Genomic DNA, 17,678 nt, shown 5'->3' with positions numbered 1-17,678 from the left:
TCACTCTAACTAGGAAGAGGAACAAGAAGCCAGGAGATGAAGTCTGAGGGATATTTTTCTTTCCTCTTTCACACAGCTCTGCACTGCTGCAGGGCCCCATCTCCTCCTCATCCACAGGCTGTTCACACAGGAGCTGGAATTACTTTTAATAGTACTGATTTGTAGCATCAGCAGTAATACAGCTGGTCTCAGCAGAGGTTGTAGGAAGCAAAAATCTCAATGTAGTTTCTGCAGTGCTTGAATTGAACCCCTTCTGCTCTGAGCCTCCAAGGGGAATAGGAGCAGAGGCTTTTGTTACGATGCAGCAACATCTGTAGATCTGCAGAGAGTCACCAAATGGGCCCAGCTGAGCAGCTAGAACTCATGTTATGGGAAAGATTACACCATGATCATGAAACGTTTGGCAGGACTGAGCCTTATCAAAATTACTCCCACTGGGAAGTTTTAAGGCAGAGTGTCTAAATGAAAGCCTGACTTTTTCAGGACAAGGGAGAGGGGAGTTCAGCCATCCACAACAGCAGCACTAACTTGGGGTTGGGTTTTTTTTCATTGTTAAATAGATGCATACTCTGGACACACTACAAAGGAATTTGCAAGTTTGTCAGGTTTCCCAGGAATGTCTCTGGCAGGTCTTTGTCTGGAACGTTTTCTAGAGACTGGAACACTTGTACTCTGTATGAATATGTATATCCTGTAAGCTGGTAAGCTCCCCAAGCAGAGAAGGAATGTCACAGGCCTTTGGCCAGATCAGCCTTGGTACACACAGATTTCACACTTCCCAGCCTGTTAGCCCCAGTCCTTCCCTCCTTTTGGCTGGTTGCTCCTGCAAATTCAAATTTGTACATAAAATGGAGTTTTTTTTAGTATGGGGTGTGGTCAGCAAGCTGGCCTGGGTAACAAAAAGGCAGCCCTAGGAAAATATTTTTGTATTTACATGGTTTCTTCAAGGAATTTGTAGTAGGTGTACTTTGTGCCACTATTCAGACAGTGAAAGTGTGCATGTTAGAGATTTGTGGTTTGGGGTTTCCTTTGCCTCGTAAGAAAAGAGGCAGGTTAAGATCCCATGATGTTTCCCATACTGGGATGGCCTGTTGGCCTCCAATATCTCAATGCATTAAGGAAGGCAAGGCAAGTGGACTGTTTTCAATACTACTGGAAGACCTGGGTGCTCTTTTAGACCAAGTCATGCCAGCCTGGGCTAGATCACAGATGTATGTAGGAGCTCTGTGGTGAAGCCAAGAAAATGCCACACACAGACTGGAGAGAGGACAGAGTAACAGTGAATATTTATATTGTTGTAGCATCTATTCATAGTCGTCTCCAAAAGCTGAAAGAAGAAATATATAACTGAAAGAATGCAGCAAAGTGGGTTTTTTGCTGGTTTGTTTTTCGTTTGTTTTTTTTTTTAATGGCAAGTTGTTAGCTCTTCCGTTCTGTTCCCTGGGAATATATAAATATTTCACTGATGTCAAAAGCCTCAGGGGTATATATGTCTGAGGAAGGCTTGGCAGGTGAAAATACAGTGACTATGGAAGTCAGGTAATGGAAGAAAAGAAACACTTCTTTTACAAGCTATTGGATAAAGATGGCATTACTGGATGAACGGTAAGTAATAAAATGGAAAATTAGGGATTGACTGAAGGGTCCTAAAGGAGTCAAACTGAGCACACAGGAAAATAGAGATCAAAAGGCAAAGGTATTACAAATGATGAGAAATTCTGCGTGTTTTCAGTTTTCTGGTGGAATGCTTCCTTCTTTGAGCTTATGATACAATGTCATCTTGTCCTGTCTGAGGCATCAAAACCTAAAGATTCTGGTCTGGTCAGAAGGTAGAGGAGCAGTGATCTTACGTGTGTCACAATGATCCCTGTCCAATCTTTCTATAAAGGAAAAGGTTTCTCAGAGAACTGTTGATGTTCATGTATACCTTTGAAACTTGTTGATAGGGTACGTTGTGCTGAAAACTTCGTGGCATTAGGTCTCCTCCTGTTTCAGACTGTGAACTTCTTATGATATTGAAGATTTTTTTTGTAAGAGACAATAAAGTAGGCCTGTGATGACTGGCATTCGTTTGGCATATCTTTTAGTCTGGATCTTTGAAATATGGCTTGAACGCTAATTGGTGAGGAGGAAAAGTGATCCAGAAAAATCAAAATGGAAATGTGAGATGTGTGAACTAGAGAGTGTGTCTCCAAGTAAGAGAAATGGTCTTCAGACTTTGTAGATCTCCAGTCCCCAGCACTTCACAGGCAACAGGATATGACTGGCCTCTGGCAGAAAAATACTAAAACTGCCAGCTGGGGAGTGTGAAATAGGCATTTTCTGAAGAGCATTGCTTGCTCAGTGTTGTAACACATTGACCAGTGAAACTCAGGATCCACTGTTCAGAATGTTGGTAATGAAAATTTAAGTCACTTTACCACTCTCTGCCAAGAGGGGCAGAGTAACAACTTCTAGTGATGATGTGTCCCTGTTCACCCTGGTTGACTCCTGCAAACTAGCAAGAGAAACACTCAGGCTTTTAGGAGGCTTTTCCTGAATCTTCGGAGGCTGATCTGCAGCACTGATTTTTTTTCTTTTTTTACTTTTTTAATTTTTGGCCATTGTTAACATCTGCTGCTTTAGCTTATTTGAAACATTAGGCAAGCTCAAAATGAAAATACTCACTTTATTATAGAAAAAAGGTTCTTGAATATGATAATGAGAAACTATTGAAAGAATAGTATAATGTAGATCAGAAATGTAAAAGATTAAGCTCCTTTTCTGACATTTGTTTATGATTTCTTAAAGGTACTATACAATAGGTCTTTGTCTGTAGGATGCTATTCATTGGAAAGAAATTCTATCCTGAAATTGTCATTCTTCCTATTAGTATTTGGAGATTTCATATTTCCTATTTAAATTATAAAGCAGATTAACAAAACCAGAACCCTTAACTCTTATATCCAGCGCTTTCGGGTATCATTCTGTGTTGTGGCCTTGCTTTCAATATTAAATTTATTCAGAAAAAGATTTCCCTGAGTAAAGCAAGACCATAGAGACTAATTCTTTTCAGTGTATATGTCTCCGCTGCCAAGAAGGCAAGCGTATTGCAGTCATAAACTTACCTTTTAACACTTAAAAATGGAAAAAAAGGAGTGTTTTGGCATTATGTAATAATTTGTCCTTTGGCTTATTAGCATTGTATCAAACTAAGTATAACAGTACATATATCTGCTGTTAGGTTTTCTAACACAAGGCTCTATTTATCAATATGGCTGTGACACCTTGCATGTTGTTCCCTCCCTTATTTCTTGATGTTAGATTATAAATAGAAGTACATCAAGTGGGCTCTGCTTCCTTGACAGCTTTTTGGGATTTACTATCCCGTTGTGTTCTTCAGTCAGCATGTTCCTTTCAGCTTGTAACCTTTTTGCTGTCCCCAACAGTTTAAAAATTGTGGCAAAACTTTATGAATCCTTCTACCATGAGAGATATTAGCTGTGTATTTATCCTGCCTTTTACAGACTCCACAGAGAACGTCTTGATGTGAGGAGAGATGTTTGAAAATAGGGGTGCTCGAAGCATGGAGTGCAGCACGCACAGGTCTCCTGTTATAATGCCAGTGTCAGAAAAAATATTCTGAAGGCCCTGACTGCTAGTGAAAAACAGGAATCTTACCAAGCAGGAGAGTTTGAACCCATCTGGATACAACTCAATGTGAAAACTAACTTTATTCTTGTAGATCCACACCAATAGCCACCTTCCCTGTTGAGCCCCAGTAGCCTGCCTGCCTTGTTTTTTGTGGGTTTTTTTGTTGTTGTTGTTTCTTTTAGTTTTGTTTGCTTTTGTCCGTTTGTTTGTTTTTTGTGTTCGACTACTACAACTTCTGAAGCTGCAAACTATTCTTTATGGAGATTTTGGTATCTGCTTTGGCCCAGGTGCTATACATTATCTTCTTTTAAGCCAAAGTAACAATTGATTTGCTGCTAAGTATTTGCCTCTATAAAGGGAAGAATCCAGTTTCATCAGGTGCACAGGAGGACTAATGAGTAGAAAATGAAGCCACTCTGCTGAGCACAGATTATTTAGGGGTGCCCCAGCAATCTACCAAGGCAACATCCTGGCAAATTAGTTGTAGCAGCTGAAATGTCTCAGTGCATGGCATAACAAGCAGTAACACCCGTCTGGGTGGGCTGGCTGCAGCTAAACAGTATACTCCTGCTGGTGTTCTCTCCCTCATTCTGGATCCCTTGGCTGTGTTTAATCCTGCTGTAGTTTAAACACCTGTCTATCTGGAATGTGTGAAATGTCCCTACTACCTATGCTAAGCTATTTGCTCACGTGCTTTGCTTAGAAAGACAGCTTTCAAATAAACAATGATACAGTATTAGAGAGAAGTGTATCGCATTAATAGAGCAGGGGTGAAGTTGTAATTCATCAGGCTAAATGGACCTTGGTATCAAGATGATGAGAGAAAATGGGATAAAGTCATTTTCATTTCACACATTGGATATGTTAGCAAAGTTGTGATCACTGTTGCTGGCAAGATAAGAATTGTATATAACCTATTTCATTTACCATGTTGGCCTCTGTGTTTGCCTCATTTGCCATTCTTGCTTCTTTTCAAACAATAAACTCTTTGTTAGGTATTTGTATAGTGCCTGGCACAATCAGGACTAAACCTGATTTGAAGCTTTCAGTTATTGCAATGAAAATGCTTTAAATTTTAATTAAATTCTACAGAAGAGAAAAACATTTAAAGGTGAGGTAGAGGTACCAAAATGACACCTAATATTTTCCATATAAGATGGGTAGCACTGTCCATTACTAAGCTTGCCTGATATGTCCCACATTGCACAGTAACTATCTGAAAAGCTGCAGGTGAAATATATTCAGCAGCACCTGCTAGAGCTTCTCAGCTTCCTGGAGGTTCCTTCCACACTGGGGGTGCTAAGCTGAATTTCTCTGTATTTGCACCTCTAGAGTACTGAGGCTTGAGACCACATTCTCCTGTGTTCTCAGTGACCTGGTCCATGTTGTGTTGAATGCAGAATGAGTGGGAATTCTGCCAAAGTGTGGAGAACAGCTAGGGCAAGGAGACTGTGAAATTTGGACCTGGACATAATTTGGGAGAGGACTCTGAGAACCATTCAGGCAAAATAACAGAAATGGAAGGAATGGCAGTGTGGTAAACGTGGTCCAATGAGAAGCCCACATTCTGGGATTGAGTGAACGAAGAGGTTGACAAAAGGAACAGACTGGGGAAGGGAATAAAACTAGAACCCCTCAGATATAGGGCATGTGAGCAACTGGAAGAGGAACTAAGAACAAAAAGTGTGGGAAGACAGATCAAATTACTGCCATGGAAAGTTCTAGACATGAAATTGTGTGGCTCAGGGGCCAGAAGTAGTGGGGAAGCCAGTGCTGGAAGTCTGTAAGACCGAAACTGGATTGAGTGGAATAAGGAGAATGACATGTGAAATGTGGACACTGGAACTGACTAGATGAGAATAATGACACACAGACAAGGAGCAAGAATGGGGAAGAAGAGAGCTGAGAAGAGATGAGACGAAAACAGTTGCTTTTAGAGAAGTAGGCAGAAGCCTCGTGCATAGCCACTATAATTTAATGTCCAGAACTTGAAGTAGGAGTTAAGATTTCTGAACTTACAAAATACTTAGATGCCTTGTTTTACTAAACTGCAAAAGGAGTGGCAACCTACTGTTTTGCCAGTTGCAATGTTAGTTCATGTTCCAGAGTTCAGTCAGAGGATATGAGGTCTGCAGTCCTGCACAAGTCTGTTGTAGATATGAGTGTAGTGTATTGCAATGAAGCTGGTATGTACTTGTTTGAGTAATTGTACGCAAATTCTAGTAAAAGAGCATTATTAAGGTTTCAAAGCTGGGAATTCACAAGCTGTGCTTAAGTCACACTTAAGTAAGTATCACCTTTGCGATCTGGAGCAGATGCAGGGCTATTTGTTAGACTCTTCTTTCTGTCTGTGTCCTGTGTTTCATTGGCTATACGCCTTCCGGTTGCCACAGAAGTGAGCAGGGCGAATACAGGTAAGTCGTGCTTGCCAAATGACCTTAATCTTGGTGCAGAACCAGGTGTGTTCTGTGCTCCTAAAAAGCAACATGTGATCATGCAATTAAAGGCAGTCATAAACTTAATTCTGGCAATTCCTGACTGGGAATCTTAGTTTTGCAATCTTTGTGGTGTTTTGTAACCTTCAATTTTTTTTTTCCTAAATGTAAAATAATACTTACACTGCTGTAGTAGATAGCATTATGTTATGTATTTAGGCTTTCGTCAGTAAACCAACAGATAGTGCGTGCTTGCAGAATTTGATCTTTCAAGAAGATAAGCAAGGCAAGAAGAATGCTCAGAGAAGGAAACAATGGAATACTTTTTATGTGCTTAAAACACACAGATAATTTCTCTAGAGCTTAATATAACAAAAATAGGCCTAACATGATTTTAGGTTATCATTAACTAGTGCATTTACTTGTGTGAACAGTTTGGAAGTGGTTGGGTGAGAGGTTTCTTCCATGTGTGGTAGAGTTTGGTTTTGAATTTTATATCCAAGGTACATATGCTGTTGGGTTGTGCCTGTATGTATGCATAGAGAGGGGTAGAGAGAGGACACAGGCATATGGCTGGCTTAGTGACACAGCTCATGATGACTGAGCAGCCACTGGTCTCTGCTCAGTGTAATAGGAGCTTCTAGCTTTTGATTAGTGCATGTAGAGTTAATTTTTCAGATGGCAGCAATGTGATGTTGCTTTCTTTAGGATTTTTGCCCCCTCTTTGTCCTTTTTCTCTCTTGTTCTTCTGTGAATGGAAGGGTTGTAGTTTTAATGCCGGTACTTGAATTCATCTTAAGCATGGTGGCTGTCAGTGTCATCTCTCCCGTCGCTTTATGCAACTAGCACAGTTTTTCTGCATCTGAAGATTTCCCCTCTCTAGCAGTCTTATTTCTCTTAGTGCATACTCTCTTCAGTTTACTTAGTGACACCTTTTGCTCTTTTCTTGGCTTTTAACTGTTTCTGACGTCTCCTTTTTCTTTTGTGGTTTTTTTTTTTTCCTCTTTAGTTAACAAACCTGAACTTGGCAAGTGGATCTGTAAGCAAGGGGAATGCAGCCGCCTCTCAGAGCTACCAATCACCACTCAACAAAAGAGGGTCATTGTGGGCTGTTCGGTCAGCCACTCAAATAGCTGACAAAAGATCTGTCACTTCAGCAGTCAGGTAAGTTAAAATTGCTGCTCCAGCTTTTTGAAGAAGAATGCAATGCACTCAGGAGCTCATTTGTAATTTGTGTTTGGTTTCTTGCTCAGAAGATATCTAAGGACCTAGTACTGGTTGTCAGGACTGTCCTAGAAACTTGACCTATGAAAACAGAGCTATGTTCCCAGAGCTAGCAGGTTCATGGTGAAATAAAGGCATGGATGAACATGTAGAATGAGAGGGAAATGTCTGTTTCTCTTTGATCATTTCTCATGTCTGCATCTGTAAGTTTAGGTTTGCTGGTGTTGAAACATACATGCAGAATGCAAACTTATACCTGATACTGCAGAAAACTCCACTAAGGCCTCATCATCATGCTTTTCCCTTGAATATCAAGTTTAGATTGTGCGAAGAAAGAGCAGCATCTTGCAGTGTTCATAAAAGTTTCTTTTTCATATGGCTTCTTTATGCTCTTTCTTAATTTGGGACATTGGAATTTATATTTATGGCTGATATACTCATGGGACTCAGGGCAGAGGACTGATTCTGCAGTAAAACCGTTCTTTCTGGGATTGAAAGAGCAGCAAGAGCATTCTGGATCTTGGAAGCTAGGAGCAAGGCGAGCTTGCTGCAATAGACTGGGCTGAATATAGGCCTAGAACTGCTGAAAATTTGAGTTCTTCCTTTGTCACTTCAGTAAATACTACTTATTCCTTTGCATAAGCCTTCATTTTTGTCTTTTAAAATAAAATAATGAGGCAGAACTTCTCTAACACATGAGTTTAGGACTGGAAAGCACTGTATACATGAAAATACTGATTTTTGGTGCCTGAATACTACTGGAAAATGGAGGGAGGTGAGAGAGGCAGGCACATGGTGCAAAAGGCATGTGACTTGAGTGGTCATCCTTTCCCACATGGGTGCTTCAATAGGAGGATTGGAATGGGATTTGGAAAGTAAAATTGTTCTTATTTCATCAGTCACTGCTTTTCATCCTGCCCAAAGAGGAGGAATGCAAGAAATGAATTCCTGACCTGTTTCTGTTCCAGCATAATATTTGCCTCTGGGGTTTAGAGTTATTGAGAGAGGTGGTGGTGATTCTTGGAGGCCAACCAGGTGAGCTATTACCTAATCCAAATAAAGAACTTATCCAACAGGTGTCAACTGCCTTCCCCTCCTACATAGCTTGAGAGCGCAGCAGAGTGCAGGCTGTCCTAGAGCTTCTGTTCCTTTCTCAACTCTGCTTGCACCTCTGCATGAACTCACAGACATAGCTGGAAGAGGATTACTCAGGGTTAAAATCTTCTGTTGCAGAACTCTGCAGAAGTTACTGTAATTACCATGTTGCTCTGAAACAGTTTCAGTTATATGTTACCTGTAGATCTGAGAACCCACCATTTAATGCCCAGAACTCTACTCTGAATGACTTACAGGGTTGTGCTTCATCTAGCATTGTATGCATAGTTCAGTGCCTTTAGAAATTCTTTTTTATTTTGTACAGCAATCCAAAAGTACCTCAGAACTGTCCAGCCACAGCTGACATGAGATCCTATCTTCAAACCTTTTATGAACCATTTGGTCTTTTAGTACTTTAGCTGCTCTATTTTTATCCTCAGAGCAAGAGACAGAAAGGTGTCTTAAGACTCTTTATTGAATTACTTTATCTTCATGGCTGCTTGTATTGAATGGCCAGAATACAGAGAGTTAAAAGTTTTATGTAAATCTGGAAATGAAAAACAGGAATTCTTGAGGCAGTGCTGGATTACTTGGGCTGTGAACTTTTATTTAATGAGAGAATTCCAAAAGGAGTATCAAGGCCATGATATATGGAGATGGCTATCTTGTATTGTAAATGCCTTTTTTGCTACTTAATCTGTTATATTGGAGCAAGCAGTTCATAGAGGGTCATCTGATGGGTGTCAGCCTGTGCTCAGTGCTGGATGACTGTTTGAAGAAAAGTTTCCTGTTTTGTTCCATTAAGGTTCTGGTCTATCAGTCGTAGAATTCAGCAAGGATGGAAATGTTTTGTAAATGGGTCTCTTATCTGGCTTGCACTTGGCTTCAGTTCAAACATCTGCCTCTGAAACTCAGTCCTTACAGTTTTTGTATGGCTCTGTGGTAAATCTAAGCCATTTTAGTGCTGTTGAGGTTTGTTTGAAAATTTTAGTTTGATACTTGCAATCTATAGGTTTTGGGCTATTCTTACTGACAAATCTTCCTCCTCTTTAATTTCCACTCTCCCAGTACTGACTTATCTAAACGTTTCTCAAAATAAGCTCTCCCTTCTTTTGTTGAATTCTTTTGACTGTATGAGATGAGGTGCCAAATCAGTAGTCTGCTCGCCAAAAGGCAAAGGAGATCTCAAGTTTGTAATATAGAGACAGAGAACGGTTCTGGATATGTTAAAATGTGATTTTATAAATCTGCATTGCTGTGCCTTTTGAGATTTTTTTTTTTTTTTTTGGTCCCTTTCTATAAGCATTGGCCCTATTCCCACTGAAATGATGGTTTAGGCTTTCACTGTGCACCAGACGCAGAAGCCTGCAGGGCCTCACAAGAGGTGAGATGTTCCAAGATGTACATGGGCTTACTTCTGACTACCGTAACATGGCTGCCAGCCTCTGCCACGTTTGCTGCGGCCTTGCCTTTGTTGTCCTCTGTAGCTCATTGAGGCTATGCCAAATCGGCTCTTTCTCTCTTTAACCCTAGTCCTGTCTCAGTACCCTATTCCAGTTCTATCTCTGCTTCTCACTCTATCCATTAGGCAGGATTGTCACCCTTTCACATTCTGCTGTAAAGGCACTAAATGTGGTTACATGTTTTGTAGCAGAAGTATTTAAGATTCCCATACATAATTTTAATCAGAATTTTAGTAATGTAATCTAAGGACAAGAAATATGAAAGTGATTCCTCATTATCCTGTGAAATTAATTTCCAGTCACTGAAGCCAAGACCTTACTCTTAAAAAAGCATTCTCTTGAAAGCATTCTCAGTTGCATAATAAAGGTAAAAAATCAGGTGTTTAAGAGAACGATGCTTGTTGATTCAGAACCCAAACTAACTTTCCTGTTACTGTACCTGTTGGCAAATAGTTGCATAATCCCTCCTGGTGGAGACGGTAGACTTTCCTAGAAGCTTCTGGCACTGCAATCTGCAACTGCTTTGTCACTTGTTTTTTTGAAAAATACAGTGGATTTCTTCTCAGAAGAATAACTTGGGCTCTGCAGGTCACTTAGTCTCCAAGACCTGGACCAAAACTAATGAGGAAGATTTCTTTCTAACTGGTACAGATTTCTATGTTTTCAGTGGGCACTTTGGATTCAACAGCAGCCATCCTTGCTCAAATTCATCCTTCAGAACTCATATGAGCACTCAGTTGGCAAAAATTCAGCAGTGAAATGGTCAGTGTTTTCTCAGACCTCTGCTTCATTGGCTTCTTGTTCTTTAACATCTTTCTCAAACCTAAAGACAAGACCAACCTAGCTCTTCTAAAGTACTCAGCTTTTTTTTTTTTTTTTTTTTTTTTTTGATCTTCTGACAGATTTATCTAACTTGGTTAGGGGAGGCAGGCAACCAAGCTTCCCTGTCATCACTCAGATGGTAGAATGGCAGTCCAAATTATACCAGACATCCTGGGAGGACTACTGCAGTCAGAAACAAGGGATTCTCCTCTTCTTACTGCTTGACATGCCCAAAATACTTCTTAGCTCATAATTTCAGCCAAGGTGCTCAGGTTCATCGAGAAATGATGTTTTGTTGGCAGGCTGTCTAATCTGGGTTAAATGGTATAAAACTGGACTTTTTCAATTTTTTGATCTAAAGGTTTCCAAGTTTAGTTTGGTTCGGTGTCATTCTTAGTGATAGTAATAGCGGCAGCTGCTCAGGGGTTCACGGGCTGTGTGCACATACCTGCCATATGTCCAGGTTTCCAAACCGGCTCTGCTTTATGTATTTTCATTTTTATTTTTACTTGCCTGGAAGTATCAAATGAGGTGGGAAGCTAGAAGATGCTGCCTAGACATTTGGCATCTCAGGCTTTCAGGAACCCCAAACAGTATGCCTTATGTCTGGAAATTCTGGAAATATCTGATGTGCAGTAAGCATGCAGCTTTTTGAAGGAGAATCGGACTTCATGCCCGTTCACAGCATAGTTAGAGCATTCACACCATAGGTGCTTCTGGGTCACATTGCATGTATTTACTGCTCACGTACAAATCAATTTAACAATATGGGTGCAGGAAATCCAGTACCACTTAAAACATTAGCTTCCCATGCCTGTTCTAATAGAAAATATGTATTAATTTGTATCCCAAAAATTCTACACAGAAAACCAATTGTACACTCCACTCTCTTGCATGCCCCAGCTTGCAAACTAAGACCCCTGTGCTATACCCCCTGATAATCTTATACTGCTTTTGCAGTCTCCCAAATCAGGACTTACTTTTTATCGCTGGCCTGCCTTAGCCTTAGCTGGGTAGTGGATACCTTGTATCCACCTTCCCCACCCATTGTCTACTACTGCTTCAGACTGCTTTCATTTATTGCTGGGAGTACGTGTATCACATGTTCTAGGTTGCAGATGTTCTGCTCTGATCACACCAAGTATGTATCCTTTGGACTTGTGAGAATGTGGAAGAATCTCTGACCTCTTTTGTTTGTTCTGTGCTGGTGTAAGTGACTTCTCTATTTCCATTGAAACTTTGAATTTTGTCAGAAAGACTCCAGACAACTATCACAGGTTAATTGTGGTTCACTGCTCTTGATCGTTTGTGTTAAAGGGGCAGCTTGCTGCATTTGACATAAAGGGAAAGTGAATGTGTCTTCATTGTTTCCTCAGTTTTGCTTTTGAATTTTGGAGGTGTGGAATGTAAAATAAGAATGAGGCTTAAACCCTGACTATGCAGGCTCTGAAGAGCTATGAGAAGAGTGATACTAAAATAGCCAAGAGATGTGTGAATGTGCAAGGTGATTCTCACAATGACAGAAGGGCAAGCAGTTGATGGGACAGTCTCGCTTTTTTGGCAGACTCGTGAGCTAGGCCACGGTGGGCTTTGCATGACAGAAGCAGCATGGATGTTGCAGTAGGAGCTGTGGGAAAGAGCTAACTATGTATGGGCTTGCAGCTAGAAGTAAGGAGAGAATTCCCAGGGATCTTGGCAGCTAACAATAAGTTTTTATAAGAATAAATCTATTTCTCTTTGTTACATATGTGTCACCTTGTAGTTCCGCATATTAAGGGTTGATAGTGACCTTATTATCTTTCAAACCATTTGTTTCAAGCTCCCAGCAGTCTCTTGCAAGGTAGAGGCTGCACGACTGCTGTGCTGTTCCGCACTTGCCAAGTGGCCAGAGTCTCTTTGCTTGCACAGCACCAGGGTGCAAGCTAACTTGGAGACTGTGCTGCATTGATGCCTCTGGAGGAAATGAAGGGAGAAAGCAGCGGGCCCTGAGGGCTACACAATAGGCCTTCAGTTCAGTTTGAGTAAACTGCGTTGACCTTAACACCTCCCTAGCTAAGCAGCACAGAAGCACGAGAGCAGCAGCAGACCAACAGCACTGAGTCCAGCCCTCTGCTAGCATGGCCATGTGTCTGTTCCTTGCTCCTCATACCGCTTCTCCTCTTCGCTTTTCTCTTTATCTTAATGCCTAAATTAATTCACTTTCTTTATTTGAGGTGGAGGAGTAATTGAGGGTGGGTACAGTGATTTTTCTGTGACTGATCCCCTGTCTGCATCTCCTTGTCAGCTCTGTCATGCTGATTCTGCCTACGGTCCTTGAAGCAGCATTTCTGAGCGCCCTGAATTTGAGCTTTGGTCTATTATTACCTTCTGCTCAGCGGAGGTTTGAGGAGGGTCGGTGAAAAATAGAAGTACTGCCTGGGTAGCTGTACGTTCTTGCAACTCATCCTGTCGGTAGTTTGTGCATGCTCTTCCTCTACCCGTGCATATTTGTGCTTTTAACAGCCTTCCCTCACCCCAGCAACCTCTTACTTTTTTTTTTTTACACATCTCCCAGGGTCACCAGTGACAACTTGTTAACTGTGGAAGTGAATTGGCTGACTTAAACTTCAGAAATACATGGCTTGCCTTGTATTTTTTTCTATATATATTTTGGTCACACTAAAGAAACTTGTGGTGGCAGGTCCAATTACTCTCCATCCTGCTCAAAAATCGCCCTGGGCCTCAGCACCATGGGTTGGCACAGTCCTGAAGGATCCCTGCTTCCCACAGCTAGGCCTTGGCTCTGTCTGTCTGGAGCCTCCGGGAGAGGAAAGGCGGAAAGCTCGTGACTTGCCCAGACAGTCTGAGGCCTGGCCCTGCAGCCTCGGCTCCCCAGACGCTGTTGAGTCGGACTTGGCTGGCAGCCGCCACGCTGTTACTTTTCCGAGGTAATAAGTGAGATTAATTGCAGGACCCTTTCCAGAGGCGAAGGGGGTTTGGGCCGCGTGCAGGGAGACCGTAGGAGCCAGTGCTGGGGCTGTGAGCCGGCGGCGAGAGCTGGGGCCTCGCAGCAGGGCAGAGCGGGGCACCAGCGGACTTGTTTGAGTGTGGCCTCTCTGCTCAGCTACTTCTGGGAGGATTTGCTGGAGCTGCAGCCTGGGGCCTCCCTTGGACTGGCTCTAGGTGCACACAGGGGGCACAACGTCTGCATTACCTTTGTCTGCTGGCCTTGGGCAATTATAGTTTTTGCAAGTAGCTCTCAAAATTTGAGGGGGGCAGGTTTCTCTTTGACTGCATGACACTTTCAGAGAAGATATGAGGATTGTTCCTATTAGTCCCAGCAAGCAGCCCATGTTGGTAGGTGGAGGGCAGCGAGACGGGAGTTTCATACCTTCCCCCGAGCCAATACTGCATAATGGTTTTCTCATTTCATCTGTCTCTGCAAAACTGACCTTACCCTAAGGTAAACATAGGATTTGCCACCCTGGACTGGGCTGCTAATCTGTCTAGTTCTCCCATCCTGTGTTTTGGAGCAACCACCACCGCCATCTTCAGCACAGAGAATGTTCTGATGGACAGCAGTGAAATTCCGTGTCTCGGGGGGAAGCTTGCTTTTACACTCCACCTGTTAACAACTGGCTTATAGTAACTGGATTATAGTTCTCATGATACTTTCTGTTCTACGTAGTCTGGTGTGGATGTTGTTGTTAATCATATTTTTTTTACTTTTTGGAAAAACTGTAATCTCATTGTGCTGTAACAGTGAGTTCCACAGGTGAATTACATATTATGCAAAAGTTTCCTTTTTTTAATTTTTCCCCCCAAATTTGCCAAAAATCTCTGCACCCTTATTACATGAAGGCAAACAGAAATGCTTGTTTTATTTTCTGCACTATTTATTCTCTATGTTTCTATCATCTCCCTTCTTATTTGTCTCTCCTAAACTAAACAGTACCATTCTTTTCAAGTTCTAAATGGAAATCTTCCCAGCCCTCTAATAACTGTCTGGCTGTCTTTATAGAGATGACAAGAAATGAAAACAGTACATCAAGTAGGAGTAAAACATTAGTTTTATATAAGTAACACTATTGTATCTTTATTTTCTAACTCGTAACTTACATATACTAATATCTTGCTGGCTTCTGACCATGCTAAACACTGAATTTTTTATTAATATGCAGTTGTTTTTCTTTGATTATTGCAGTCAGTGTAAAATTGAGCAAGAGGTATAGGCAGTTCATGGCGATACAATTGTTTTTTTCTTTTTTTTCTTTTTTTTTCCTTTCTTCACGAGTGAGCTCTCCTCTTCCTGCTTTCAGCTGCCACTGGTGGATTTTGTTGGTTGTGATGGAAGTCACATGCTGTTTTTGTGCTGATAAGCTTCTAATTCAATATAGAAAAAGTTAGAATCTTTGCGTCTTGCAGTACTTGACTTGTAGCCTCCCCCCAGCCATCCCTGATCTTAGATCTACGCAGGTTCTTAGGTCCTGTGTAGGTTCTAGATATTTCATGTTGTAAAGTGACCAGCAGATCTCCCTTTCCTCTGCATTTATTTAAACCTCCCAATCACCATTAAAATAGTTGCTTTCCAGAGTGGTATTCAGAGGGTTAACGTGGCCGTAGCTCTCACTTCAGTAGCTGTCATGGGGGAGGTTGACTCTGCTGCTTACACACTCTGCTCCCTGTAGTGTGGAGCTCTGTAGGAGCAGCTCTGGCCACAGCAGCCTTTCTAGAGGAGTTCTGAAAGGGTTACAAGGGAGCACTGGCTGTTTCTTTGAGCTATTTGGAAAGGACGGGCCTCAGACAGCTTGGCAGGAACCTGGGGCCCTGTTTTTTTCCAGCCCAACCCTTCCTTCTGCACGGAGCTGTCAGGGAATCCCACGAATGTCTGGTTTCTCCCCTTTCCTAACTTTTTTAGCAATATTTGTATCCGTCCCTGGCTCTTCCCCACACAGGGACCTCAAGCTTTGTCCATTGATTGGTCTTGCAGGTAGTGAGGTAGAAATGAAAGTCATGCTACCATGCCATAGCTGTTGGAATTAGTTCACAGTTGTGTAGCTGAGAAGGGCATTGGGAAGTTTCCCAGAAGAGCGTCCTTTCTGGCATTGATCTTAGGGCAGGTCCTTCTGGCCTAAGAACAGAGGGATTGAATGGGCCCATCTTTGAACTGTGCTATTCCTGTGGGTCACAGTGAGGCACTTTGAAATCTCAGAGCTGCGTGTTCTGTATCCTCCCTACCAGACACATAACATAACGTTGCTTTGTAAAAATGGAAATCCCCTTTGTAAGCCAGGCTTATGAAGGACAAGACAGGCTAGCAACCTTTCCTTCATTTGCCTCATGCTCTCCAGGGCTGTTCTGAAGTTGCACTCATTGTGAATATTGTGGACATTTCCAGGTCTGCCTTGTACCTTTTTACTTCAAGAAAATGGAGGTGTCTAAGATGAGGGTAGTGTTAGAAAAGAAGTTTGATTAGTGGTGAGACTAAAGGTCCTGAACAGCTATGTTGAAGATATTGGTGTTGTACAGGTGAGAAAGAGAAACTGAATTAGGATTATCTTGCTATCTCAGTAAACCTGTCAGATACTGGGATCAGGGTGTGGTCTGAGATCCATGTGGAAAGCCTTTCCAGAAGGCAGCCCTCATGTGGGGCAGTCCCTGGACAGCTCTCTGAAGTCAGCAGCCAAAGGGCCTGGAGTCAAGCTCAGATGAGTTAAGGGTTTCAGTGACCAAGTATGAATGCCAGAGCAGGAGGTAGCAAAAGGGGCCAAAGGATTTTCCTTCCTGCTAGGCTTTGTTTTGGGGCTGCCTTCCATTGTACAGTGAAGTTTCCACCACCAATGCAAATTAACATTTTCCTTCCAGCCTGAGCTCATGCTTTAGTTTGGCTTGCTCAGGATGAGCATGGCGCTGTTTTTGGTGGTTTATCCTGTGATATAAACAGGAATTCCCTGCCAACAGCACAAAGAAACCCCTTTCCTATCCCTGAAAGTGTTAGTCAGCCTTTCCTGTGAAGATCCTGCTTTGTCACCTAATTTTCCCCACCCTTCAGACTGGGGGAGTTCTGTGGCTGACACAAGAGTTTGTGAATTGTATGCTGTTGGCTCCATGACAGCCTGTTATTCTCCAGGGCTTCTCTGGGCTGCAGGTATCAAGCAGCAGCTATTTGTGAGCTATGCAGGGCTCCGGCATTTAACAAAACTCTCTCTTGAAAAAGAGAGAGGTGGAAAAAAGAAAGCAGTATAAAAGAAGTCAGGAAGTATTTCAGCTTCCCTATGCGCATAGTGGCAGTTTTGCTTGGTGATCCTGTTCACTAGCTCCATCGGTTTTTGAAGTGTACATATATTCTGTAATCTGAAAAAGATGAGGCAACCAGAACTCCACTGTGGAACACCAGCTTTTTGTTTAGGGAATAGTGTGAATTATAACAATGAGTAAAGTTAGTGGTTAGCAGTACTTTCCTAGTCTTTACCCAACACTAGATACTATCAGTCAGTAAGTAGTTTGACCAAAATGTTCTGGATAAGAGGACTTGGTAATGAGCAAGAAAGCATTTTGGTGGCTTAGAAAAGCTGGTTATTGGATTGTCCAGAACCAGTGCCAGTTACAAAGTTGGTTTTTTTTTGTTTTTTTTTTTTTTTTTTTAAGTGCACTGTTAAAGGTAGTCTCTGCAGTGTCAGGATGGAAATACCGATATATCCAGAATCTTTTATCACGAGCAGTTATTTCTAGGGTTTCATTCTGTAACAATAGTTGAAAGATGGATATCCTCTTAAAAAAAAAAAAAAAGTGGAAAAAGCTAGGTAGTGCTTAAAGATGCCACAGTTTCCAGACGCTCTCCTGTTGCACTCACTGAACTTTTATTAACATTTCTCAACCAGTTACTGTCCACAGCACACTGGGGGGGAGAAGTCAAGGCAGCCTGGCTGATCCAAGTCTACTGAAAACTGGCCCTGAGACAACAACCTTCATTAAAAGGAATTTCAAAGAGAGAGCGCCTTATCAAAGACACTGTTTGTGTTCCAGC

The 17,678-nt window shown here is 41.9% G+C and overlaps 1 protein-coding gene across 1 annotated transcript in view; it reads left to right on the top strand.

The window, feature by feature from the left end:
* Window positions 1-17,678, top strand: part of TTLL5 (tubulin tyrosine ligase like 5) — a gene marked incomplete at its 3' end in the record, with an annotated part of 139,011 nt that overhangs the window by 77,464 nt on the left and 43,869 nt on the right. Inside the window, exon 29 of the mRNA XM_081999989.1 lies at window positions 7,078-7,232. Coding sequence (XP_081856115.1) covers window positions 7,078-7,232 — 155 coding nt within the window. The remainder of the gene's footprint in view (window positions 1-7,077; window positions 7,233-17,678) is intronic.

Source organism: Phaethon aethereus (genome assembly GCF_964289735.1).
Source record: "Phaethon aethereus genome assembly, chromosome: 5".
NCBI classification, from domain to species: Eukaryota; Metazoa; Chordata; class Aves; order Phaethontiformes; family Phaethontidae; genus Phaethon; species Phaethon aethereus.
Note: the sequence above shows the minus strand (reverse complement) of the source record. Positions and strands in the feature narration are given on the sequence as shown.